The sequence below is a fragment of the Fopius arisanus genome, unplaced genomic scaffold (genome assembly GCF_000806365.1).
Source record: "Fopius arisanus strain USDA-PBARC FA_bdor unplaced genomic scaffold, ASM80636v1 scaffold00127, whole genome shotgun sequence".
In the NCBI taxonomy this organism is placed as follows: domain Eukaryota; kingdom Metazoa; phylum Arthropoda; class Insecta; order Hymenoptera; family Braconidae; genus Fopius; species Fopius arisanus.
The window spans coordinates 200,284-225,115 of record NW_011887866.1 but is presented as its reverse complement, the minus strand read 5'-3'; the positions used below and the strand labels follow the sequence as shown (position 1 = coordinate 225,115).

Genomic DNA, 24,832 nt, shown 5'->3' with positions numbered 1-24,832 from the left:
TAACTTGGCAGATGCCAATTAGTGAATAATCCAATAATCGAATAATGGAATAAATGGAAATAATTTCGTCGTTGAAATTCAGTCAGGATTTTCTTATGAATTTTCAGTGACGCTTTCCCGAAAGGTACAATTTCTCGAGAATCTATTCAATCTTGGGGGCTGTCTCATTGAGATATTCTCAACATCCTCGTGAATTTGATCGATTCACTGTCATAAAACACGTGTCTCCCCAGGGTAGGACCAGTCATTCGTAAAGCGCCTCAAGCTACTCTATATCCATTTCTCTCGCATTCAACTGAATTTTCACGCACAGAAAGTGCTTTATCACTCTGATATACCGAATAGATATAAGTTACCCCAAAAAAGAGAGAAAAATCAGTGGATAAAAATTGCCACTTCGATACTTCACGGATGAAAAAACTTGAAACTCGTGGACTTCCTCCGACAGATTGTCTATTAAAACGATTACGTCACTCCTTCGATAAATTTATTAAACAAATAATATTATTTCAATTTTCATGTGAGCCCGACATTGTCCTCATTTTTTTCTCACGCGTCAATTTTTTATTCCCGTTGCTATAATGATTGTTCTCTCAAATATTAACATTAATATTAATAATAATAATTTAATATAGACTCGACAGGTTTTATTTGAATTTTTACGATCACGGATTTGATTTTTTTTTCAAAATCAACGACTCCACTTTTTTTTTTTGATTAAAAATAAAAAATTTTTCCTTCAATTGCATCTTGCTAATTATTTTCAGCGGTCGGACTCCTGAGGATCAGTACAAAAATATCATTTCATGGATATGTTTTTAATCGAGATGTGGATGTCAAATAGTTTCTCGCGTTTTCACATTAAAAAATTAATCGATAATTGCCTGTAATCGCGGGTAATAATAAATAAATCAGCGCAGGTATGCACGAGGGAAGGAATAATTGAGAGAATTAATGAATAAAAAAGGAATAATTCTCGGTAATGTAAAAATAGTCCGAATATTTTTAAATTTTATGCAATTATTCGGGCGATTTTCACGAGAGGGGACCATTAAAAATGGAGAATGGGGGAAAAAAGACAACATCGATGAGAAATACGAGAATAATTTGTATTCATCTATGACGAGGGTGTGAGGAGAGGTCTCAGTTGCATTGCCCCCTCTCGTTCCCCCTCACCCTTCAATATCTCACCCCTTTCCCTCCTCTTTCTCTTGTACTTTCTCGGTTCTCCGCAGTGAATGTCCTTGACAATTTCACCCCCATTCCTCTTACCATCGTGAATAATCTTCTCACCATTACATTCATTCAATTTTCCGTTCTCATCTCCACTAGACCATGTCGATTCACTCTCGCTATCGCCCTCTTTGGACTCCTCCCTCGTGTCTCCAGGGCTCGTCTTTTCTGCCTGAAAAAAAAAAAATATATATTGAGTCATTCCCCAACTGATTTATCACTCTCCCCACGACTTGAGGAATCGTTTGTAAATCACTCCGACGGATCAACAATTTTTTTTCACTGTCGGAGGGGGAGGGATGCTTTCAGAAGAAATTGTGATGTCCCGTGAATTTTATTGAAATGATAAATTTTTTTTAATCTTAAAAATCGTGTGAATGTCACAATAAAAAATAAATTGAGAGTAACAACTCACTGTGGGTACAGTAGTCCTGGACGGTAGTGTCGATGTTGTGGTTGTAGCTGTCGTATCAGTTGTATCGCTGCTCTCGCTATTATTACTTCTTCGGGTACCAGCGAACATCGTTGGCCCTTCCTCAAGGGTCTTAACACGTGTAAAACGCCTGCCAACTGGCCAATTGTCAACTGAACTTTTAAAATTCACGATATCACCCTTCGGCGATATTTTCGTTGTCCAAACGCTCAAATCACTGCTACCAGTGCTACTGTCACTTCCTGCACTTGTGTTTCTCCATCTGCTTCCTATTTTCAGTCAATAAATAAACAATAATAATAATGAATGATTTTTCCTTTTTCAACATTTTTGGAATAAAATATATTTCGCGTGGGTAAGAATTTTTTTCAGGGATAATTGCATTATCCATTTTCATTCCTGTTAATTGCATGAATTTATTTATAAATCGTGGAAGCGATGGAACTCACTTTCGTTTGATGTTGGGGATGAGTTAGGCGGTGGGCGGTTGCGTTTCAGGAGAGGACTTCCGCCCTCTGGGCTCTCGGTACTGTATGTACGTGTTATGAGAATACGGGGACTGCGTTTTGATGAATTTGGGTATGTGTCATACTGTGTCACACTCGCTGTATCTTGACGATAAGCCGGATCTATGAGATTTGCTGCGCTTGCGCTTGTGCGTACGGGTTTCGTTGCAGCATCCCCTTCAAAAGACCAATAAAATCAGGAATGAAGCTTTCTACTGGCCCAATAATAACAAAATAATAAAAAAAAGGGGCAACCGATCTAGCGATCGATAAATGATCTACAAAAATTCATTTCGCATTTTCTCCCGGTCTACTGGAGATACAAACACGTTTTTTTTTTTCAATTCGATCTGAAATTTTCCGGAGTATGTGAAAATTGGTGATTTCCTCTTGAACATTGGAGGTAAAATGAATCGTTATTTTTTTCAATGCTGCGGATCATTTTTCATTGGTCATTTGGAATGAATGTATTTGAGAGACCAAATTACCGGATTCAGGAGTGGGTACTTGTAGCGTATTGCACGAGGCAAACTGCATTCTGCTTTTGCTGAAACACCTGGTATTTTCACTGTCAAAGCCCTGACCCCTTGAATGAGTACCTAAATAAAGTAGTGCCTCACTAAGACGTCTCTGAGTGGGTGGAAATGGAAATAATGATACGGGACCACTCCCTGATGCTCGCCTAGATCCAGCTGCACTCGGTGTCCTCGCCTGTATTTCCTACAATGCAGCAATTACCCGTGTACATCAAGAATGAAATACCAAACGATCTCCCCTGACTATTTTTTTCAAACAATTTCACTATTTCATTCAATTAAAATGTCTATCGATCCTCCGATTGTATTCTTTTACCCTAATTACAGTGGGAGAATTAATGACTCCTCCACTCACCTGTTGAAGCTCCGACTTTGTGACTTTTTTCCTCCGGTAATTCTGAAAGGATCTTCTAAGTGTTCGTGACTTAACTCCGTAGAGGATTCCATTAATCAGGGGTGAAAGGGCTAACAGTAGTGAGGCCAAGGACGCTATCCACATGTGGGTATTTGGGCCATTTTGTACAGATTTACCACTCCACGCCTCCCACAGGATTAATCCACAGTACGGGAAGTAGAGGAGATAGAGAGGAACAACCAGTTGCATGACCTGGAACATCAGTGGGTTCATTTCCGCGTCGTGGTTTTATCGATTTTACAAAAAATCACGTGAAAACCGCTGTCACCATTAATCACGATATAAATGGGGGTTGCAATCTAGCCCATTCGACAGATCACAAAATTTCCGCTGGAATTAAAAAAAAAAAAAAATTCCCCCTCGTAAGAAATGTGATCCAGCGATTGATTAGTGATCTATGGATCATTCCTGAAAATTAATTTGAGATTTTCTCCGCAACCGCTGGGTAAAATTGAGATTTTTTTTTTTTTTTCATTTCTTTACAATTTTTATGATCCATTGGATGGGGTGGGTTTCAACCCCTTTCATCCCTTGGGTAAACTTACAGTGCTGGCAGCACTGTGAAATCTCGGTGGTCCCCCAGCACTCGGTGCTGTTATCGTTGGCACATAGAATGGATTCCTCTGATGTGTTATCGTGACTTGAGCGCTCAAGGTCACCTCATAAATGGCACTGGCAATTCTGTGCCGATGATACCTCGCGATTCCGAGGACCCGGAGATTGCAGAGTGTCACGAGGAAGACTGGGAGCATTAGGCCGAGTAAAACGTAAATTGTTGCATAGATTATTCCAGTTGTGCCCCAGGAGTTGGTAAATTCTGGGACACAACAGCCAAAATCGTAATTGTATTTATAGGACGGTGCAATGTCGAATAGTGGAGGGAGACAGAGGAGGAGGGGAAAAATCCAAGAGGTAATAAGACCGAGGATTACTCGTTTCCTGGACACCACTGCTGTGTAGTGGAGTGGTGCTGATATCGCGTAGTACCTGAGGAAATAAAAATTGAAATGATTTGAAATTATTTTCCTTCTGCCCCTCAAAATTGAATATTTTCCGTGGGAGAAACAAAGCTGGACATAAGCCCATTCGATAGATCAGAAAAAATGGATTCGAATTAAAAAAAAATAATCCATTTTGCTCCCATAGAACCCGAGCTAGAGCAAAAAATGTCATTTGATCTAGCGATCGATACAGGTGCAATACATCTGTTGATCATTGAGGAATATTCATTTGGGATTTTCTCAGCAACTAGCGGAGCGAATTGGATCGTGTTGGATATCATTTGCGAGTAAATTTTTTGATCTTTCGGGCCCACAGCTCTCACCTATCACAATTCAGCCCGGTGACTGTCCAAAGTGCCACTGGATGCAGGGCATTGAAGATAAAACCGTACAGAGTGCACCAGGGTCCTGCCAATGGCCATCCACCACTGCTGAACAGCAATATCGCAAGGCAAACAGCTGATTCCACAACTCCAAGGTGTACTAGCAGGAGTACAGTATTAGCTGTCTGTTGCTGTTGAGTCTGGAGTAAAATTGTATCGACACGTGAAATAATTACTTTTGAATCACACAACATCAATATAAAAAAATGTAAGGAGGGACGAGGTTGGAGGAAGGAGAGGAAAGGCGAAGAGGACAACGAAGGACTTGCAAGATTGCAAGATACCATGGAAAATTGTTTATTTACTTGTTTATTGAGGCCAAGAGCAACAAGCAGCACGTAGGCATTGAGAATAAGGCCCGAAGTGGAAACAAGGACGAGTATTACGTCAAAGGCCCCAAGGCCCATTCCTCCTCTCGGCTGTGGAATCAACGGGAGAAAATTCACTCCATCGATATTTCCAACCCCTCGACGTTTTTCACCATCGCCCGATTACCTGTGAATAATAAAATTGAATAAGAGTAGTCAAAGGGAATAGGGAAAAATATCTCGCATTTCTCAGCCAATTGGAAAATGTCGGATAGCTTCACCTTTGTGCTGGATAAGTCGCATTGAATTTTATTCTGTACGCGACTAAAGAATCAGTGAATGGGTGGAGAAAATTCACGGATTGAATTCCACCGAGAGATCATTTGGCTTTAAAAATCGGAGAAAGAATCGCCGAATCGCAATTCCAATTTTTTCCCTGCAAAAAAGCGCAAATTCATACTCAAAAAATTCAATTTCCCGGTCAGGGGAATTTTTTTTTACAATTTCCCATGGGTTTTCCGGACATTTTCTTTGCACAATATTTTTTTTTTAACAATGAGAATGATGGAATATGTCAATGGAAAAATTGATATCGACATTTTTCGGGCTGTCGCAGTTTTTCGTGGGTTTTGGGAGTAATTGTCTTTGAAAAATACTCTGGCACTGTCTTTCTCGATAATTCTGTTACAATGTTGCCTCGGTGCGGTTCCATTATCGACCATTAGTCGAAGCCACACAGAGAGTCTGGGAATATGCGTTTTCATCGCGCCACTATATGCAAAAGCCGTCAGTCGCATGTGGGTTACTCGAATTAATAGTAGATTCGATAGTATCTGCGTCTTGTATCGATGTTAGGAGTAATAATTGATTTAGGGAGAGGTCTGATGCATGCGACGAGTGTATATCGTCGATAGATGGAATTGATTACCTTCTGATTGACTTATTTATCACTGAAAGATACATTTTTTTTCGTTTCGCCATTTTTTTTTTATAATTAAATCATTCTCAACTCATTTGCCCACCCCTCCGTGTACATCTGCCCCATGGGGTGACTCCGTGAAATAAAAATGATGGAATACACGGGCTCTTGTTTATTTTTCTCCCCATCTCGAGACGTATCTTTTTTCTCTCGTAATTTTCTCGTCTTTCTGGAAAACCTCGGGGGATACACATGTATTTTAATAATCCACGTGTGTACTCGCTCCGCAAAAACCCAATTACCTCGAAAATGTCACGGTAAATACTTCATGAATTTAATTTAACCGAAAAAAAGGAAATTGAAAGGTCAAAAATAAAATGGTTTTTTTTTTCAACCCCTCGTACTCGCCCCCTCGAATCCGGTGATTGAATAAATTATCATCTCTTTTGACTCCTCCCACGACATGATAAGGGAAATCGAGAATTCAATCATTTATTCAAAAATCCACGGCAATTCATATGAATAATTAATCCCGCCAACTCACTTCGTCACGAAACACTCGTTACGATGAAAATAAATCATCAAGGTCATCATCAAAATTTTTATTAATTATCATTTTTTTTTTATTATACATTTAATATTCATGGTACAAACGTACATCGATATGGACTAGAAAAATTATATTTCTACATATTATGGTGTGTAGATCATAATTTTTTTCGATTATTAAAATGTTTCAAACAAAAAATAAAAATGAAAACCGAAATAAAATGAAATAAAAAAATAAAAAAATTGTTTCAACAAAATTCTCATGAAATCCTGATAGTGTAATTAATCTTGGGACGATACTCAGGCGCAGTAAAGTCTACCTAAAAACCTAATGTCACCTCATGTCCTAGGGTATCAATTAATACTCGTTAAAATTAATTAATACTGGTTAATCACTCCCACGATTAATAACCCCAGGGTGAACTCCACACACTATTCCCCTTATCTCTCATTTTTACTCCCATTATCATTTTGCACTGATGAGTATCGTCTGCATAACGAACATGAAGCCTTGAACCGGTGGCTCGAGTACGCGACCTCAATAACTAAAGTATTCTCTCTCCAATATATTCCCTTTTTTTCATTTTATTTTTTTTTCCGTCGAATTAATGGCGATTGTCTTCACTCCCCCAACATCCCCCCGCTCTCAACAATTTTTTAAATACAGCACGTATTATTTCATTATTTTTCCTTCGTCATTGAAATATTTGGTGAGAAAATTCTACTGGAGATATTTCGTTTTGAAAATAAATGTGTCACTCTCACTTGAAACATCTCGATCGGAGGAAATCGGAAAGTCGAGAGTAGCGAATCGAGAGATTTTTTGGGAACGAGTTGAATAAAAAATGTTTTAACTGAAATTAATATTTGATATGAAATAAAAATTAATCCGGAGAAAGATATGGATTTTCATTTTAAAAAATATATAAAATAAATAAAAATAAAATATTTCGTTTCGTTAATAGGATTAATAGGATCGTTATCGATCATCGGAGGTACCATTGATGGTTTTTATTTGAAAGATTTGAAAAGATGGGGATAGGGCACTCCTCCTTAATCTCCTTATGACCCAAATCAACGCGGTGACCTCGAAACTCATACGACCATGAGGATTCGATTTGCTATCGAGAGTTTCAATAACGAGGTTGAAAGAATATCCGGAATTTAGCCCGTCATTTTGTCCTGTCGGTTGAACAATATTTTTGCGCTTTGACGAGGACGAGGAAAATTCACTCTTTCTCTCGGGATGACGAATTCTCATATTGTATTTTTTTTTTTATTGTTCACTATTCAATTCTGTGGTAATGGATTGTGGGAGGATGATTGGAATGAAATGATGACGGTGAAATGTCAAATAAATCGCGGGTATGAGTGGGAAAATGTTGCGTGATTCAGCGGAACAGGTGGACTGGAGTTTATTTCCTTCCAAAGAGGGAGCAATAAATTGTTGAATGAAAAAATCAATGGCATTCTGAATGCCGGAACTGTGGAGGTATCATTAGGGTACAGTATTCATTCATTTCTTAGTCATTTATTCATTTGATTTTTCAGGGAAAGGGAAGTGTCGGTTGTTTTTTCAATTTTCCAATTTTCCAGTTTTTTCTGTTGAACGGAATGCATTTTTAAATTTCGCGGGTTGCGCGGGCGCAGGTTCCGATGTTCAGTATTTGAATTCTTTTGGTGATCGGATTTTTCCCACATTGGAAAATCCTGGGAAAATATTTTCTTTTGTATTGGAGAAATTTTCGGAATTATATTATGAGTCCATTTGGATTTTTTTAGCTGAACCTGCGGTGGAAAGGATTTTTGAAAATTCAATTCCGGGATTTATCGAGGAAGGTCGCGGGAAATTCAGGAAAATTTCGGAAAACTCACAATAATATTTATCAACCGTCTATCCTCGAAGTTGTGTACTCAGATGACAGCACTAGGAGGAGATTGAAGCCACAATCCCCTGGGCATTGTGTCAAGCGTTGGAAGTCTGGATAAAATGGTTGAGGGAAAATTGGAAAACTCTGATCGGAAAATTGCTGATACTTTTCGTACGCGGAGGTCTGATTTCTCTGACAACATCTATAAAAAATGGAATTGCCAGTTTTTCCGAGGAAAAATTCCGGAAAATGCCCTCGCGAGTTCACTATATTTTTCTTCCATTTCCCATAAAAAGTTTTGTAAACGCCTAATAGCATGAGGAGTGAATGGACTGCATTTGTGCTAAAAGAAAATTGAAAACTTCTAATCGGAAAATAGCTGATACCCTCCCCCGAAGAATTAATCTCTCTCAATGGCATTTTTCCAATTAAAAAAATCCTGCATTCGCCTCTTTCACTGGATTTTCCCCATTCGTCGTCGAGAAAGATCCGTTACGCCTGAAAAAATCCACTAGAACGTTGAAAAAAGGAAAATGTCGCAAGAACCGTTGAAAAGGGAAAATGGAGTTGGAAAATGACTCGCGTATTCAGAGACGTGGAAAATTGATTCTGTTCGCCTTACCACTTATCCCCGAGGAAATTAAATCATTGTCATAAGGGGAAAATTGGACTTCGCCATCAGCCAGAGAATTTTCCGGCTGTAGTCGGAAAACCCATGCTGCCCCATCGGAAAATCCTGTTTTCCGCCAGCAATTTTCCGGGCTTCCGACCTCATTTCTCATACTCCGTTGACGAATAAATTTCCCATGAAATTTTCCCCTCAACAGATGAGAAAAGATTTCCCACAATTTTCCATTGTTTTTTACCCAAAAAAAAAACAAAAAAAAACAATTTCGTAACGATTTCCTCGAACGTAACCACCAATCTCCTTATTATCCCGATTGTATAAACCGAAAAAGAAAGAAAAAACCTCAAGTGAGTTTACGATGGATTTTCACGATTGTCTCCTTGAAAATTTACTAGTAGAATAAATTTTTATCACCCCAGATATGGCGTTATTGTTTTCAGTTATTCCAAGGATTACCTCGGCCGTGGAATATCCCGATGTTGACGGGTTTTTTTTTTTTCGACATGACGAGCATAAAAAGTGAGGGAAATTGATGAAACCGAAGTTGGTGGTGAGACCGAAGGCGCGGTGATGCGGAGAGTCGTTATTGATGAGAACATCCGGACATTCGGAGGGGAGAGGAATAATGATAATGAGAATCTCGATGTACAGAAGGTGATCTACAGCTGTTGCGTCTACTTATGGGCATTCATTATTTTCGTAGGCATTGTCGCTGGGACATTCGCTATAAGTTATGTATTTCATTTGGGTTAATAAACGAGTTTTCCCCTTCAGCACTCACAACTAATCAATTCCTCCAAATCAGGGAGCAGGAGAGAGTGAGCGTTGACTCCATTGGAGAGCCACAGAAATTTCATCCCGATTTAAAAAAAAAATCGTCCATTTTGACCTGATAATTGCGGAGAAAATCCTCAATGAATTTGAAAAATTATCTATAGATCATCGAACTCTAGATCACGTTTACATTTTTCGCTCTAACTTCGGTTCTATCGGAGCTAAATCAATGATTTTTTTTTTCAATTCGAGACAATTTTCCCTGGTCTCATTTTACAAATGGAGAGTTTAAAAATTCACCGAAAATTGCCTCTCTGGTTTCTGAGAGACACTCCCCTGCTAATGACTTTCCGACTCGTGTTAATTCAAGGGTCACTGTAATAGCCACCTGCGGATGTGGGTGTGTGGGAAAACAGGGCACAGAGGGATGTAAAAAAAAAAAGAAGAAATTGTAACTACCCAGATTTCACTAGAGCTCTGTGATCATTCGAGTTAATTTCAACGTCACGTGGGGGTAGAATAGCTCTAGGGGGATGGGTAGAACGAGAAAACGAGGTCTCGCGTGGCTAAATTCATTTGTCCAACGGAATGATATACAGAGGGAAAAAGAGGAGTCCTCACGTAACTGAATATAACGCGGCATCAAAATTCATCAGCTGAGAAATTTTCGGCGATTTATTCATTATTTATTAGTGGGAATTTAATGGGTAATGAGAGAGGTTTAATTTGTGGGGCCATTTTCAAACATTTGAGATTATAATTTGAATGTCAATCGCAATTAGAGCTTATTCTATTATTTTTTATTTGAATACCACAACAATATCCCTAGTGGAAAAATTTATTTCTCATATCGGTCCATCAAAAAAAATCTTTTCAAGTAATTTTCTTTTTTATTTCATTTAAATCCTGAATATTTGGAAATACGAAAAGCCCGCGAAAATAAGAATTCATTCAAATTGGTGGGGAACGAATTGAAGAGGAAAGGGATTGGCGTGGAGTCAGGGGTCAATCTGTTCACTGACTTTTCCAGTGGTATTTATATGGATTTTCCCCCGATCATGGCGTGACTTTTTTTACCGCTGGAGTTGATTAAATATATATCCGGGGGATAGGTCAAACGTTGAGGGCAAGGGGGAGAGAGTGGAACAAAAATTATCGAGATGGGAGACAGTGGGTAATTGGGTCGGGTGTGAATATTTCAGGGGTGATTTCGATTCGAATCTGTTAATCATTCAGGAATTTAATTTTGTAAGTGTCTCCAGACAACATCGGACTCGATGACTCGTTTTATTTACGATCGCATCCAAAAGACTTGCAATTTTTTTTCAGAATTGAAAAAAAAACATTTGAAAACTCCTTTTCATTTTATTACTACCATTATCGTTATTGTTGTTATTATTATTTTCATAAATTCAGAAGGACTGATTGCGAGTCAGGGGAATATATTGATCTGCAGGCATACCGATTTGATACTGGTCGACTGACGTATCGATTCTTCACATGTCCTACTTTCGTTGAGTCAAAACGTCAGGATAAAAGTACTCCTTCTTTTTTCCCGCTCTCCCCAACATTTTTTTTTATAAACCAACTACTTCCGTTTGGTCTTCACTCCTGTGGCTTGGGGTTTTTTTTTTTTTTTTTGCGATTCTGCACGCGAGGTGATTCCTTCCGTCAGACGATATTCGACGTGAGTGGAGGAAACGATGAGTCCAAGGTGACTTCATAACCGAAACAATAAAAATTGAGTCATGAAAATTTATCGATCAATTCAATGCCAGAGTTCGAGTAATTGCAAGGAATAGGTACATCGGAGAATTTTTCGGTGGAATTATTGGAAAGTTTTTCGAGTTTTCCGGAAAATTGGAGTTTTCTGATGGTGAGGGAAAAGGGTGAAACATGGATTAGAAGTTTTTCAATTTCCCCGGAGAGATGTTTAATTGAGTTCTCCTAGTTTTCTGGAAAATTCAGTGATGAAAATGATTTTTTATCGGTTTAGTTAGGGAAATTCGTGGGAATTTGAAATTTAATTTTTTAAATCGCGTTTTTCCGAGTTTTCCAAGAATTTTCCGCAATATTCGGCTTGCTCTTCTCTTCTCAGAAAAAAATTATATTCATTGCGGTTGGCAATAATCGTAAAAGCGTCGGAAAACAAGTGCCCCACTACCAGGAAAAAGGAAAAATTTCCAATAAAAAACCATTTTCCATTTCGAGCTTCAGTTTTCAGTCCAGAGGAAAATTTTTTGCTCCAAAAATCAGAGCCCATCATCCACTACATGTGATATCAATGAAAAATACAAAACCCTATGGAAAAGCGATTTCCACGGCGAGAAAACCCGACTGAAAATTCAATAGTAAACAATTATCCATTTCCACAATTTTCATTTCACGACACAAATAGAATACACCAGACGTGATGACACAGTTAACGGGCAAATGTCACTCAGCGAAGGAAGATCGAGTGAAAAAAAATAGAGAGACGAGAAAAACCGTGAAAACTTTCGCTTTGTTCGTCATAATAAATCGTTGAGAGACACCAATGAATTTTCCGGGAGTTTTCACTGGAAAATTCCAGTTTCGAATGAGGAAAATTCGCTGCACAGCTGATGAGGAATTCCAATTTTTTCAATTTTCCTCACATTTTTTTTTCCTCGGACCCCGGAAAATCACTCGTCGGAGCGCGAATTCCGCGGAATCTCGCGGAATCTCGCGTTTCCAACCCCTCGGCGTACCATCGATTCGTCGAAAAAATAGTTTGACGAATTCTCGTTAATAATGCAAATATATACAAAAATAAACATTGTAGCATGTCAAGGTCACTCGTGTAATATTCATGATGGGCTATGGAATAATAATTCAGGTGATTTATCAGAATTGATGGGCGATTACGAATCGGATCACTCGATAAAGTAAAAGAGAAAAATTTACGTGGGAGAATTTTTACTCTGACATTTGCCCTGATTTTCTGGTACATTTCTTCCAAATGTTTAAAAAAAAATCCAAAATAATTTTCCGAAAAATTGCAATTCAATAATTATTTTCTCCAATTAATTTCCATAGGAGAAAATGCATTTTCGATAATTTTGAATTTTAATTACGAGCATTCCCAGATACTTGACAAGTAATTTAAAAAAAGTCACTCTTCCTGGGGGCTACACCCTGGACTGTCTACCCTTCGTTAACCTGGGGGCTTATTGTGGGGATCAGCTGACTCAATCCTCAGATTAGCATTCAGAGGCACGCGGGGGTGCGAAAATCAATGGCCCCTGGGGGTTCCATTGAGATTCAATAAAGATAATCGAAATCTCCAGGGTGTCGTGTGAAAATGAAAAACCTGTGTCACCAACTCCTCCATTCCACTCTCCATCTGGAAATTGTTATTAATTTTTTCCTAAAATCTGTAATTAAACCCTCGAAAAACATTATGGAAAAATTAGAAAAAGGGAGTAAAGGAAATTATGGAAATTATGGAAATTATGGAAATTATGGAAATTATGGAAATTATGGAAATTATGGAAATTATGGAAAATATGGATAATTGCAGTGGACTCCGGAAAATTTTCTTGGGAGGAATTTTCGGGAGTCATCGAATAGAATATTTTCCACTTGATTGTTTATTTTATTCCGCTCCGGTGGAAGAATGGGAGAGAAAATGTGGAAAAAATGGCGACATTGTGTCTACCAACTGTAATGTCGGTCTATAGCCAGCAACTTCCGCCCTGGTGTCTGGCCAAGTGGTACATTTTCTACTTTATATCGCAGTGGAAGTTCCTCGACTTTGTTTCTCTCTCTCTTGGAATCGTAAAAACTATAGCTTCATACAACTCCCCAGATGCTACACGTTTTGTCCATTCCTCAACTGGCGGAGGGGTGAGTAAAATAAAAGGGCATTTCCTCGTATTTGATACAGTCTGACCCCATTTTAATACCCGGGTCATTTTACTTCCGGGGGAAAACGCAAATTACCAAGTTTTTCCGATGAGGAGCATTGAATATTGATTTTTTTTATTATCCGGAAGTCGCATAAAAATTGAAAAGTCTGGAAAACGGAAAATGCTTGTTCCGGGGTGAAAAGCGATTTTTCCGACAACCCGGAAAATTCGAAAGGGAAAGTTTTTCTCGACTTGAAATCCGCCGGGAGATTGTTCTGACTCTCATTGATCTCCGCGGGGCAGATTTTTTTAACAATTAGGTCCTGGAAAATTCAGGAAAACCTCTGGTGCTCAGGAGGAAATGGAAAAATTATGCAGTACACGCATGAGCCAAAGGTCGATCGCAACCCCCAGGGGAGGGGGAAATAGAAAGGTTGTAGACCCGAGTCTGTTTAATAATTAAAGCGTTGTACCCATCGATTGTGTCTGGTATGACTGTAAATTTACATGTCCAACTGGATAATAGAACATTTTTCCCGTGAACACCCGGAAAATCGGAAAATTCACGGGGTATTTCATAGGTTTGGCATGTGGAGTTGTGCAGGATGCGTGCTTATTTTATTTAAAAATCAATTAATTCTCGGAAAATTACAACAACTCATCCATCACAAAAAGTTTCTTGGCAACACGATTTTCTCGGAAAAGCGATTTTTCTTCAAGAAATTCGTTTGTCAATCTTCAACTTCAGAATTGAAAAATTCGAAATTTTCAAAAAAATATCAGGGGAGCATGAGAATCGAGGAGGTATTCGCTGAAATTTGAAAATTCGAAATTTTCAAAAAAATATCAGGGGAGCATTAAAACCGAGGAAGTATTCGCTGAAATTTCAACCTCACCAGCTACTGGCGCAACTCAGTTTCTTTTTTAATATTAGGTGGAATCTTCGCATCTATCGAATGGGGTCATCGCGATATTTCCATGGGTAGACCCCATCGATCATCCATTTTCTATTTTCATAATTTGATCGCACGGGGAAATGGGTGAAATTGGTGGGAAATATTCTAATGCGGCGGCGAGGGAGGGACAGGGCTGTGTCATGGGAAAACCATGAAAATTTCCGGTGGAAAACACATCGAGGAGATTTCCCATTTTCCTTCATTACTGAAGGAAAACTGGGAAATTAATTACCTGGATTTTTCTATTTCCAATTTTCCAAAAAGCCCGTAGGAAAAACGTATTTTTCGGAAGGGGAAATTTTCCGAATCGTTGAATCGAAAATTCCAAATTTTCCTCAGTCACTGGAAAAAAACTGGGAAATGAATTTTCCCAGTGAAATTAAGCTTATGGGAATTTCCACAGAGTTTCAACAATAAAACATATTTTTCCCGTTCGACGGCATTTTTTTCGTAAATACGTGGGTGTGTGGGGGCGGATGTACGGGATCCTGGACCAAAACGAATGACGGGAAAATTCGGAAAATTGAAGGTATTTTTCACGGGAAGCTCGTGTGATTTATTACGCATATTAAACTCACCCCAATGTCTCATAAACCCTCGACACCCCTCGGGTCCGGAGGCATTCGCACTGGGAACATTTCACTTTTTATTGAAATATTGCAAATCGCTGAATATTTTCCACTCAATTTTTCCTCACCATAAATTTTTCATCCCTCACCCAGTGTACTGGTTCAATTAGGAATTTTTATTTCGTACTCTCGCTTAATTTTTTAAATTCTCGTCATCGAATTCCCACAAGTTTTTAATTTAAATAATTCATTCGATTCCATTAAAACTGAAATATTCCATGAGAATATTGTCGGACATTTCCCTCCGTAGACTAATTACACTAATTATTTTTCTTTTTTCTTCAGTTTTTTTCATTCGCCATTGATTATTCAAAAAAATTTTAATGCACTCCAATTATCTCTCGTTCCGATTCAATTAATTGCGATACGTAACGAGAATTTTTTATATTTTTTTTTCAATTGATCGGAAAAATTCTCGCGTGTCGCGAGCGACCGTTCGCGGTCGTTTGACCAAGGGGTGAACTATCGCCGGTGGTGAAACATCCCCTGATGTGCGCCACGTGCTCGAACGAGCCGCCGAAACCGCTCTTCATCCCTCGAAAATTCCCCACCCCGAGGAAACATCACCCCTCAATCGAGAAATTGAAAAATCCAGTGAAAGTCACTGGATTCTCCCCGTGAGAATTCATTCCAAGAATTTCCTGGGGGAAAGCTTTCATATTCCCCTGGTTATGCGCGTGCGCATTTCGGGTTGCAAGGAGAGGGGGTGATTGGGAAGGGGGTGATTCCAGGACTTTTTCGGAATGACTTCAACCACTTGTTTGATTAGCGCGCCAGAGTCGGGAAAGCGGAAAAATCTGGAAAAACATTTTCAAACATTTTTCAAAAAAAAAATTTAAAAAAAAATTGACTAATGAAAATTATTTATAAATTATCAATTATTAATCTTGTCAATTTCAATTCAATTCGAATAAAAATGTCGCAAAATGAAATATTATATTGAAATATTGAATCGTTTTTTATCATTATAAACCAGTGGATTTTTTTTTTAGAATATTATAATGGGATCGCATTATTTCCGATTGACACGTGATACTGCAAAATTGACGCTGAAGCAGCGAAATTTCTACGAGACCAGTGGCTTCCTGGTGCTTCCGAAATTAATCCCTCAACAACTGCTCGATAAATTCAGTCAGAGGTGCGTAAAATATTTTTTTATTGAATTCCAACGGAAGTTGAAATGATTTTGTGACTGAAACGTCAAGTAATTTTTTATAGTGATTTTTCCACTCTGCCTAATTGTTTATTGATGACAGATTTGATTTATTGCCCGATAGATTCGACGACATCGTCGCGGGTAAAGTCGATCGAGGGGTGATTACTGTGATGAAAGATGTGATACATCGATCGTCAGTTAATAAACTCCAAGACATAAATAGAGATGACATTTTTCGGTTGTATATCGAGAATAAAGAGATCCTGGACATTGTCGAGTGCTTCACAGGAAAAAATATAATGGCAATTCACTCAATGCTAATTGCAAAACCTCCAGATATCGGGGCGATGAGCAGCAGGTGATTTCCTGGTTAATAATTTGTTTATCTTTAAAAAATTCAGAGATATTTCCGAAAAACGTACCTTCTGAAACCGATCAGTAAAATCTCCTTTTTGTCCTGATCGAAACAAAAAATAATAAATTATACAAGAGCACTCCAACAATTTTTGAAATTCCCTCAATTGACGGCAGACATCCGCCCCATCAGGATCTCTACTACTTCCCCATCCGTCCCGAGAACAAAATCGTCGCATCCTGGACAGCGATCGAGCCATGCAACACCGAAAACGGATGTCTATTCGTCGCACCTGGAAGTCATCTCCAGGGAAAAATCCATCCTCACGCCTACCCCACGGATTATCCCACAAATAAAATGTATCACGGCATCCAGGTACACCCCACACCCCCACACCCGCAATTTTCAACTAAAAAAAAAATTGTTTTTCGAGGGGAAAAAAATCTGTACCTGCTGAAATATGATAGATTGTTTTACCAGAATATACCGGAGTCCACTCGTTGGATAGACCTTGAAATGGAGCCTGGTGACACAGTTTTCTTCCATCCACTTCTGATTCATGGATCCGGTGTGAACAAATCGAATTGCACGAGAAAAGCAATTTCCTGTCACTACGCAGCTGCGGAATGCAACTACATCGAGGTATTAGTCTTTAATTTCATTGTCAAGAAATTACATTCAATTACTCAAGAATAAATGAAAATTCCAATTGAAATCTTATCAAATTCTCGGATGTCTCCCTGAATACCTGGAGAATTCAAAATCAAGCAATCGAATCAACATGAATTAATTAGATTAGTAGCGAGGAGGTGGAGTAACAAGACTGTCGGATTATCGAGGAATAACTCCGGATCTATTGGAGATGGCGAAAATTCAATTGAGATTTTTTTTGTGGAGGGAAATATGAGGGTCCATTTTTTTAAATTTTCCTCGTGATTATGTTGCAGGTCGCTGGAACCATTCAGGAAAATATCGCGAAGGAAGTCCTTGAAGTCACAATGAGACGTTTACCTGGGATTGAAATTCGGTATGAAGATGTCTGGAAATTGAAATCCAGTATTGCACGTGGATTTCGTTCAAATCTCTAAAAAAAAAAACTATAGAAACAGCGAAAAATATCATAAAAATAATTTCCTAACTAATAAATTTTTTTCAGCTTTAAAATGAAATAAAAATGTGTGAAATTGGAATAATCGATGAAAAATTCATTGTAAATCGATAAAAAAAATTGCCGAATGAATGAACCAACTCATATAACTCAATGCATTTCTTAAGATGAATCGACAGGTCCTCAGGATTGGGATAATGAAGGATAAATAACCGCACAGTAGAAGATGTAACAGCGACGTTGTCGCCATTATTATTATTAATCGATATAACATCACGTGGGGCACGATGATTTATCGAATTGACGTAGCAGTGCTTGGAGTTTGGATCTTTGTACGTGTTCTCGTGTCTGACACTGGCACTGGAGGTGCGACAGATTGCGAGACAAACTTGAAATCTGTCGAGACTTCGAAAACGATTTTTCACCGCGTCCTCATTTCTCCGTGACTTCTGGGCATCACGACGCACTGGTGGAGAGTGGGCCTCTTTCTTTGGTCTCCTCTGGAATTCCCATTAATTTTCCATCATTAATGAATCAGCAAATCATTCAATAATTACCGAAATACTGCCAGATATTTCTTACTCTCATCTCATCATTTATCCGATTGAAATTAATTTTTTTTTTCAGATTTTTGGAGGAGAAAAAAATTTTTTGAGGGAAAAAAATTCTTTTTAATCCCAAATATGCAATGGAAATTCTGGAATTTTTGTAGAAAAAATGGATTTTTAATGGGAAAAAGATAACGAAGGGCATAAGGTTTTCAGAAATAATTACTGGCTTATAGAAAATATTAATTCTGTAATTTTTAACCTTTCCTGGGTGAAGACAGCACGAAACGCAGTACTCGTATACAGCACAGCATCCTTCAGGATTACAAGTCTCACAGCTGTACCTCTCGCGTTTGACGATTGTCGTAACACCCGGGGATTCAGTCTTTTCGAGGTCTCCCCTGCAGCATCCCCCAGGGAGCACCTCCCTCCGGGCACAGACGAGGCCCCTTTCATCGACAATCAGAGCTTTGCCCTGAGAAAAATATTTAATTCACCAAAACCTAAATTGATTCGCAAAATCGTGAGTCTCTTTATTGAGATTTTAATTGATTTCTGTAATTAAGGGGATGAAATTGAGACTCGAGGTCAATGAAATTTATAGTATGCACCTGTATAGAATTTCGACAAGTTCTTGCAACTTCATTGGCACTGGACCCATTATTATTATTATCGATTCCATCATCGGATCCAGAAATCGGTGGCCAGGGCACGTGTTTCCCCCCTACGTCGTCCTCGGAATCCTGATCCACGCCCACATCCTCATTATCGACTATCATATTATCGTCTCCATCATCTCCATAAATTCCCACTGGAGAACCAATCTTCTAGAATACAAAAAATAATCATAAACAAAATAAACAGAAACAATTTTGTGCCTCATGAAAACGAAATCTTTCATTTTCCCTGAAAACGTCAATTTTTATTGAAAAAATTGATAGAATAAAAAATGTTGTATATAAATAAATAAATATTTACTTCGTGCGCGAGTAGAGAAATAGCGCAGTACGTCAGAGAGAGGGCGAAAATAATGGCAAGGACGATTCTCCTGCGTAAAAGCCTGACGAGTCCTCCCCAGGTGACAGCTATCCTCATTTTCCTCGATTTCGCCCAAAAATAATCCGATAAATACCACAAGACACCATTTATTTACTTATTTTTGGTGGATCACGAGGTCCTTCTGACCTCATGTCGTTGAATCAATTCTCGATACACCAGGGACTCCAAATCCACCGACTACGAGCCCCTGGTGAAGCGAGAAATATTTCCCCGCTCCAAAAATTATGAAAACAAAACTCCAGGAAACTGATTAATCGCCAAATTTGTTGTTTTTTTATGACCGCACGGGTGGCGATATGTCACTGGTTTATAGGTTATTCCTGAATCCGTCCCATTGGCCGACGTGGGTACGTGTGGGCCAATCGGGTTGGGTGGAGACTTCAGCGCGGGATCATTCAAAAAGATATTTTTTAAATTTAAATAGCAGGAATAATTTTTTGTAGTATTTACACGACGTCAAAAATTCCAGCAAAATTCTTTCTAATTTTCGGGCGACCTAGAAAAATTTTAAAGTGGAAAAAATGGTAATGAGTTAAATTTCTTATTAATTATCGAATTAAATCATGTATTCCTTTTTTATATATAAATAATAATTCAAGAATTCTCTCCAATCGTTTTTTACTTGATATTTTTTTTTCTTTATTGGCAAATTTTCTCGAATTAAAAAAACCAGATCACCGCCATTATCCCGAAATGACAATCAAAATATATCAACTTCAGTATGACCTGATCATAACCTTTAGCGCTCATGTGGGTCGAGAGAGCGATACGATACAACTCTCCAAAACGAATGTCAAGAAGACAATTATGGTGTGCATACATGTGCTGCTACTTCATAATGCTGATAGCCGTTATCTGGGCGGCGATATCCTTAGGACTGAACCCAGAGAAGTACAGATGGCGCCATAATGCCACCGGAGATTCAGTCCCAGATAAGCCGACTGAGGGCCCCTCACCCAAGCCGGCGAGTCCCCCCGGGAATGGCATAATAGTCGGACAGGACTTCGATCATCTGGAGAATGCGGCAGGGGTCACAGCCACTACCGGACAGGACTTGGAGCACCGAGAGACCACCTCAGGGGGCGTGACCACTCCCAGACGTGTAGAGCACCAAGTGTTCGTTCAAGTGGGCGGGCTCGACCCCCCCGAGGACTTGGGGCACCGACCCACCCCCTCAGTGGGCGTGACCACTCCCAGGCGTGTCGTAGAGCACCAAGTGTACGTTCAAGTGGGCGGGCTTGACCCCCCAGATGGCTTGGGGCACAGTAAGACTTCGCCTGGAGTCGGAATCGCCGCCGGAGAGGACTACGATTACTTGGAGACTAGCACAGCGAGCGGTGTCGGCATTGCACAGGAATTGGATCATCTCCAGACTTGGCAACCCTCACCGCAAATTGTCACGTACCATATCAAAGAGAATATAACGTATACCTATAATATAACTACTAATTGGACACTCGTCGCGACAACGAACATTTCAGATCATGAAGGAAAAATAGCCGGAGGGGAGGAAATTTTGCAGACAGGACTTGGTCCAGTGGGCCCGTCTCGTCAACGCGACAGCAAAACCAAACACAGGCTTTCATCTAAATCAAAAAATCAACCGCTGCCGCTAGGAATTCCTCGAAGTCTCTCAGACGTGGACCCCGGACTTGTGCCGAGAGACTTGAGATATCAAGTGGGCGGCTCTGAACTTCAAGGACAGATACCTGCTTCGAATTTCCACGGCCAAATGGTGGGAGGGAAGAATGAAGCAATTCGTGAAGTCTCCGGGATTCCCGGGAAAAATTCTTTAAGAACTTCAGCAGAGATTTACGACCTTGAGTTTCCCTTAACCCAGCAACTGTTCACTGAGGAAGTATTTACAAGTCGAGAGGATGAAAAACAGACAACTCTTCAAACATCTGGTATTCCGGGAAAAAATTCCTGGCGAACTGAGGGGTATGAAGTGACCCGTCCTGGGCTAGGACATATTCTTGACTTGTCTCCAAGGCCTCCCTCAAACGTGACTGGGAATATAAATGTCAGGGCGATTACAATGAGAGAGAAATTTCTTCGAAAAAATTCTACACGACACATCATAAACCCTCAGACTTCTCTATTTTTGGGCTCGACAAATGGAAAAGTAATAACCAGTAGAGATACCGATTCGAGAAAAGGAGATGCAATTACCGCACCACAGGATATGATTCATTCGTCAGTTCGTGCAAAGAATTTCAATCCCTCGAAGTCTTTGCCAGGGTCCAGTGACACAGACCTTCATGGTAAAATTAAACCGACGTCTTCTGCGAAGCCATCATCTTTATCTCATGATGTCACTCTTCTCGGTCTTAAATATCATGCGGAAATAGGAGTTGAAAACATCGCGAGAGAAATTCATGAAGAGGAAATTCGCGAAAAAAATTCGCAAGCACGTAGGACTGATAAACCAATTGAAAATCATTCATGGGAGATTTATGAGTCACTGATGACTCGTGAAGCAGGGGCGACACAAAATGAATCAGAAATTGGACTCCTTGAGTCATCAACGTCGGCACGTGAGGGAAATGTAACTGAGGGATCGGAAAGGACTTTACGAGTCAGTCAAATTGAGTCAAATGTCAGAACGCCCACAAGTCATGATCTGCCCATCGAAAATATGACTCGTGGATCAAAAGAAAAATCAGGGATTAACTTGAAAATTCTTCCATTTGAGTCAATCGTCAAATCGGAGTTACCGATGTCTTCCAGAGTAAGTGAAGTCACTGAATCGAGTCCACGGTTGACTCAGTCATTTTATCAAAGTCACACAAGCCCGATATCCGAGTCAGAAAAAATTGAAGTGAAACAGCATGACTCAATGACCAATCCCAGACTTGAGTCAAATTCACGATTGACTCAAGTCGATGGAAATTTCACCCATGACTACGAGTCAACTCCACGATCAATTTAAAATCGATTCCATGACGATTTGATGGACTCAAGATTGATTTAAATTGACTCAGAGGTGATTTATGACTTGCAATCGACGAAAAACTGCGATTCAAGCAAATCTCCACATACTGCTGAGTCAAATTACTATAAATATCACATAATTAACAATTTATCAACGTATAAGAATAATTTCTTTATTATGATTAGACGATTTTTTTTTTTAATGTTGTCTCAATAAAACAGATCGACTTGTTCATCAATGCCCATTTTTTTCTGATCTGATGACTGGAGCTCCAATAGAAAAATCGTTTTATCAACGTATTTTTATCATACCCACGGGAAATAATTATCGAGAATATGTATTGCAAATTCTATACCGAGAAAACAGACGGCATTGGCTGGAAATGCTCGTATGATTACCGGTATGAGGCCGTTGTAGAGGACACCGATACCTTCGACCCTGAGGATTTCAGGAAAAACCGAGCGCATGCCCTTGGGATATCTCCACATGGTCGACGTCTGCAGACGAGATTTCAGGACATCGGCTGGCATAGCAACCACCCAATTACCGATACCGGCAACTCCACCCGCGAACATCGGCTGCCAGAGTGACACCTGGGGAATCAATTAATCGACCGATCAACGATTTTAATGATTGAAATTTGGGGTGATCCATTACATGATCGTCATTTTCAGTTTCAAATCTCATCATGAGCTCGTAAAGACCAAAATAAACTCCACCAGAAGGTACGTCCCTCAGTAATGTAGCACAAGTGCCGACGTAGAGGTTTCTGACACCCCCTTCCTGGTACAATTTTACAACCGCGTCTTTGAATCCATTGTACTTGGTACCTCTTGTCTGGAAATTAGGGGCGTGAGAATTTATATTGCACTCAGGATGATGGGGGATACCTGCATCTGCAGGAGGCACTTGATTCTCTCCCCAGGTACACTGAACATTGTTGTGGTGAGACCGGAGAACATTCCCGCGAGGAAGAGATCGACGGGGGTCAAGGGTGCGTTATCAGGTCGAGAGAGGAGACGTTTGCCGAGGCCAAAACTGAAGAAACTCAGGGCAAAAATCGGTACTATACCGATCAAAGGTGCTGTTATGCCCTGATGGTGACAGAAAAATTCTAGATCATCGGTGAGAAATATTCAGTTAATAAAATATAAATTTCAATCAATGAAATATTTCATTTCAAATATTTTTTAAGATTATTTTATTACACCTAAAAAAAAAAATTAAAATTGAAATTGAAAAATGGTGGAAAATTTTTTGTTACATCTGAATTTTTTTTAAAGGGATTCAAAAATATTATTATCGTCCCTAGGTAACGAATCTCACTTTGTAAAGTCCCATGGCGCCTTCTCGTCTCACGGTTTTCACTACAGCATCCGTCGTATTTTTGTAAACCCCCGGTGCTGCTTGCATTCTCGTTTTTACCGTATCCAACGGATGTCCAAATATTGTTGTTGCAATGCCCCCGACGCCCCCCGCTGTGGAAATATAAAAAATCGTGAAAAATCGGACGAGAAAACTCGTCTGCACGTCGTTAGAGCAGTGAGATAAATCGACGAGTCAGTTTTCCCGGGATATCTCAGTGATCGGTAGAGTTCTGCGGCTCAAACCGATTCCATTCAACAGCTCGGGAAATTACGCATAAAATCAAAAAAAAATTGTCAATTTTCACCCAGCGGTTGTTGAAAAATTTCAAGAAGACCCCGAGGGGAAAATCGGCTTTTGCGATCTCGAAGATTTCGAGATGGAATTTTCAAGATTTTTTTTATTTCACTCGGGAAATGTCGACTTATCGATAAAACTCACTCGATATTGAGCCTAACCTATCAGGTACTTCATGAGCGTTGCATCGTGCGGTAAATCCATTTTTTTCGATCAGCTGTTGCGCAGTAGATCAACTCGTTCACTCATTCCAATCATCCAATCGAAAAAAAATGAAAACATAAACGAAAGACGATAAAAATAGAACGTGAAGAAAAAAAAACAAATATTGACACAATCACCGATTCCTCGGGAATTATCGAGCGACTAAGGGGGGGAGTAATTCACGAGATAATGGCGAATCACGATGGGGGAGGTATCATTAACCCGTATCAACTTTTTTCGTGTGAATAGGTTTACTTGTATAAAAAAACCGTTGCCAATCAACTTCCGGGGACAATCGAGTGCAGCTGAAGGACTGACTTCGCAAAAAAAATATTCTGCATTACAAAAAAAAAATTGTTGCACAGGAAAATCTAGTCACAGCACAATACGATGAATTCTTATGGCGCGGAATGCAATCGGAAAATGAAGTGTCAATTTTCGCAAATTTTTTGGAAAATTAGAAATAAATTTATTTGAATATATTTTTGACGAACAAGTGGTTGTAACAGATCGCAGGGACTAATGAAACACTTGACCTATTTTTGACTCAAATATCCAGCACATGGACCAACTCTGTCGACAAAGGGCCTTGTCTTCGGGAAAGAGGCCACACCCTGAACCAACTGGTGACGATTGACACTCTTCAACGAGCTCTCGAGCAAGCAACATTACCGATCTAGCTACAATCGTATCGAATCCTCAACTGAAATTCAATTGTGAGGAATAAATAAAAAATCAAGTGGTATAATAAAATAATTGGTGATACATCTCAAAAAAATATTTGAAAGAATCAAT

At 39.4% G+C, this 24,832-nt stretch overlaps 4 protein-coding genes across 9 annotated transcripts in view; 1 reads left to right on the top strand and 3 right to left on the bottom strand.

Annotated features, from left to right (window-relative positions):
• LOC105271908 (phytanoyl-CoA dioxygenase, peroxisomal) overlaps positions 1-17,675 on the top strand; it is a 24,826-nt gene extending 7,151 nt beyond the window's left edge. For 4 of the 5 annotated variants that reach the window (XM_011313727.1, XM_011313725.1, XM_011313724.1 and 1 more), the window contains 5 exons: positions 16,003-16,148; positions 16,288-16,524; positions 16,698-16,896; positions 17,002-17,163; positions 17,469-17,675. In XM_011313727.1, the coding sequence (XP_011312029.1) occupies positions 16,012-16,148; positions 16,288-16,524; positions 16,698-16,896; positions 17,002-17,163; positions 17,469-17,609 (876 nt within the window). In that variant the 5' untranslated portion in view covers positions 16,003-16,011 and the 3' untranslated portion in view covers positions 17,610-17,675. Of the gene's footprint in view, positions 1-16,002; positions 16,149-16,287; positions 16,525-16,697; positions 16,897-16,988; positions 17,164-17,468 lie in introns of all 5 variants that reach the window. The other variant, XM_011313728.1, reaches the window with a different exon arrangement.
• LOC105271907 (uncharacterized) lies at positions 734-15,032 on the bottom strand. The gene is made up of 9 exons (XM_011313723.1): positions 14,960-15,032; positions 4,813-5,251; positions 4,448-4,647; positions 3,669-4,110; positions 3,064-3,315; positions 2,661-2,892; positions 2,116-2,349; positions 1,649-1,935; positions 734-1,405 (listed from the first exon to the last, which is right to left on the bottom strand). The coding sequence occupies exons 2-9, from the start codon at positions 4,912-4,914 to the stop codon at positions 1,118-1,120; spliced, it is 2,037 nt and encodes a 678-aa protein (XP_011312025.1). The 5' UTR covers positions 4,915-5,251; positions 14,960-15,032; the 3' UTR covers positions 734-1,117.
• Positions 17,676-17,679: 4 nt separating the features above from the next.
• On the bottom strand, positions 17,680-19,553 carry LOC105271905 (UPF0454 protein C12orf49 homolog). The gene is made up of 4 exons (XM_011313719.1): positions 19,156-19,553; positions 18,789-19,004; positions 18,440-18,652; positions 17,680-18,129 (listed from the first exon to the last, which is right to left on the bottom strand). Exons 1-4 carry the CDS (start codon positions 19,270-19,272, stop codon positions 17,680-17,682), a joined length of 996 nt encoding a protein of 331 aa, XP_011312021.1. The 5' UTR covers positions 19,273-19,553.
• Positions 19,554-22,420: 2,867 nt separating this feature from the next.
• On the bottom strand, positions 22,421-24,662 carry LOC105271902 (mitochondrial carnitine/acylcarnitine carrier protein-like). Of its 2 annotated transcripts, none has more exons than XM_011313715.1 (5): positions 23,978-24,662; positions 23,498-23,649; positions 23,062-23,265; positions 22,829-23,008; positions 22,421-22,764 (listed from the first exon to the last, which is right to left on the bottom strand). In XM_011313715.1, the coding sequence occupies exons 2-5, from the start codon at positions 23,582-23,584 to the stop codon at positions 22,477-22,479; spliced, it is 759 nt and encodes a 252-aa protein (XP_011312017.1). In that variant the 5' UTR covers positions 23,585-23,649; positions 23,978-24,662; the 3' UTR covers positions 22,421-22,476. The 2 variants fall into 2 exon arrangements, with proteins under 2 accessions (XP_011312017.1, XP_011312016.1); XM_011313714.1 differs by having other exon boundaries at positions 23,995-24,662.
• Positions 24,663-24,832: the final 170 nt, after the last annotated feature.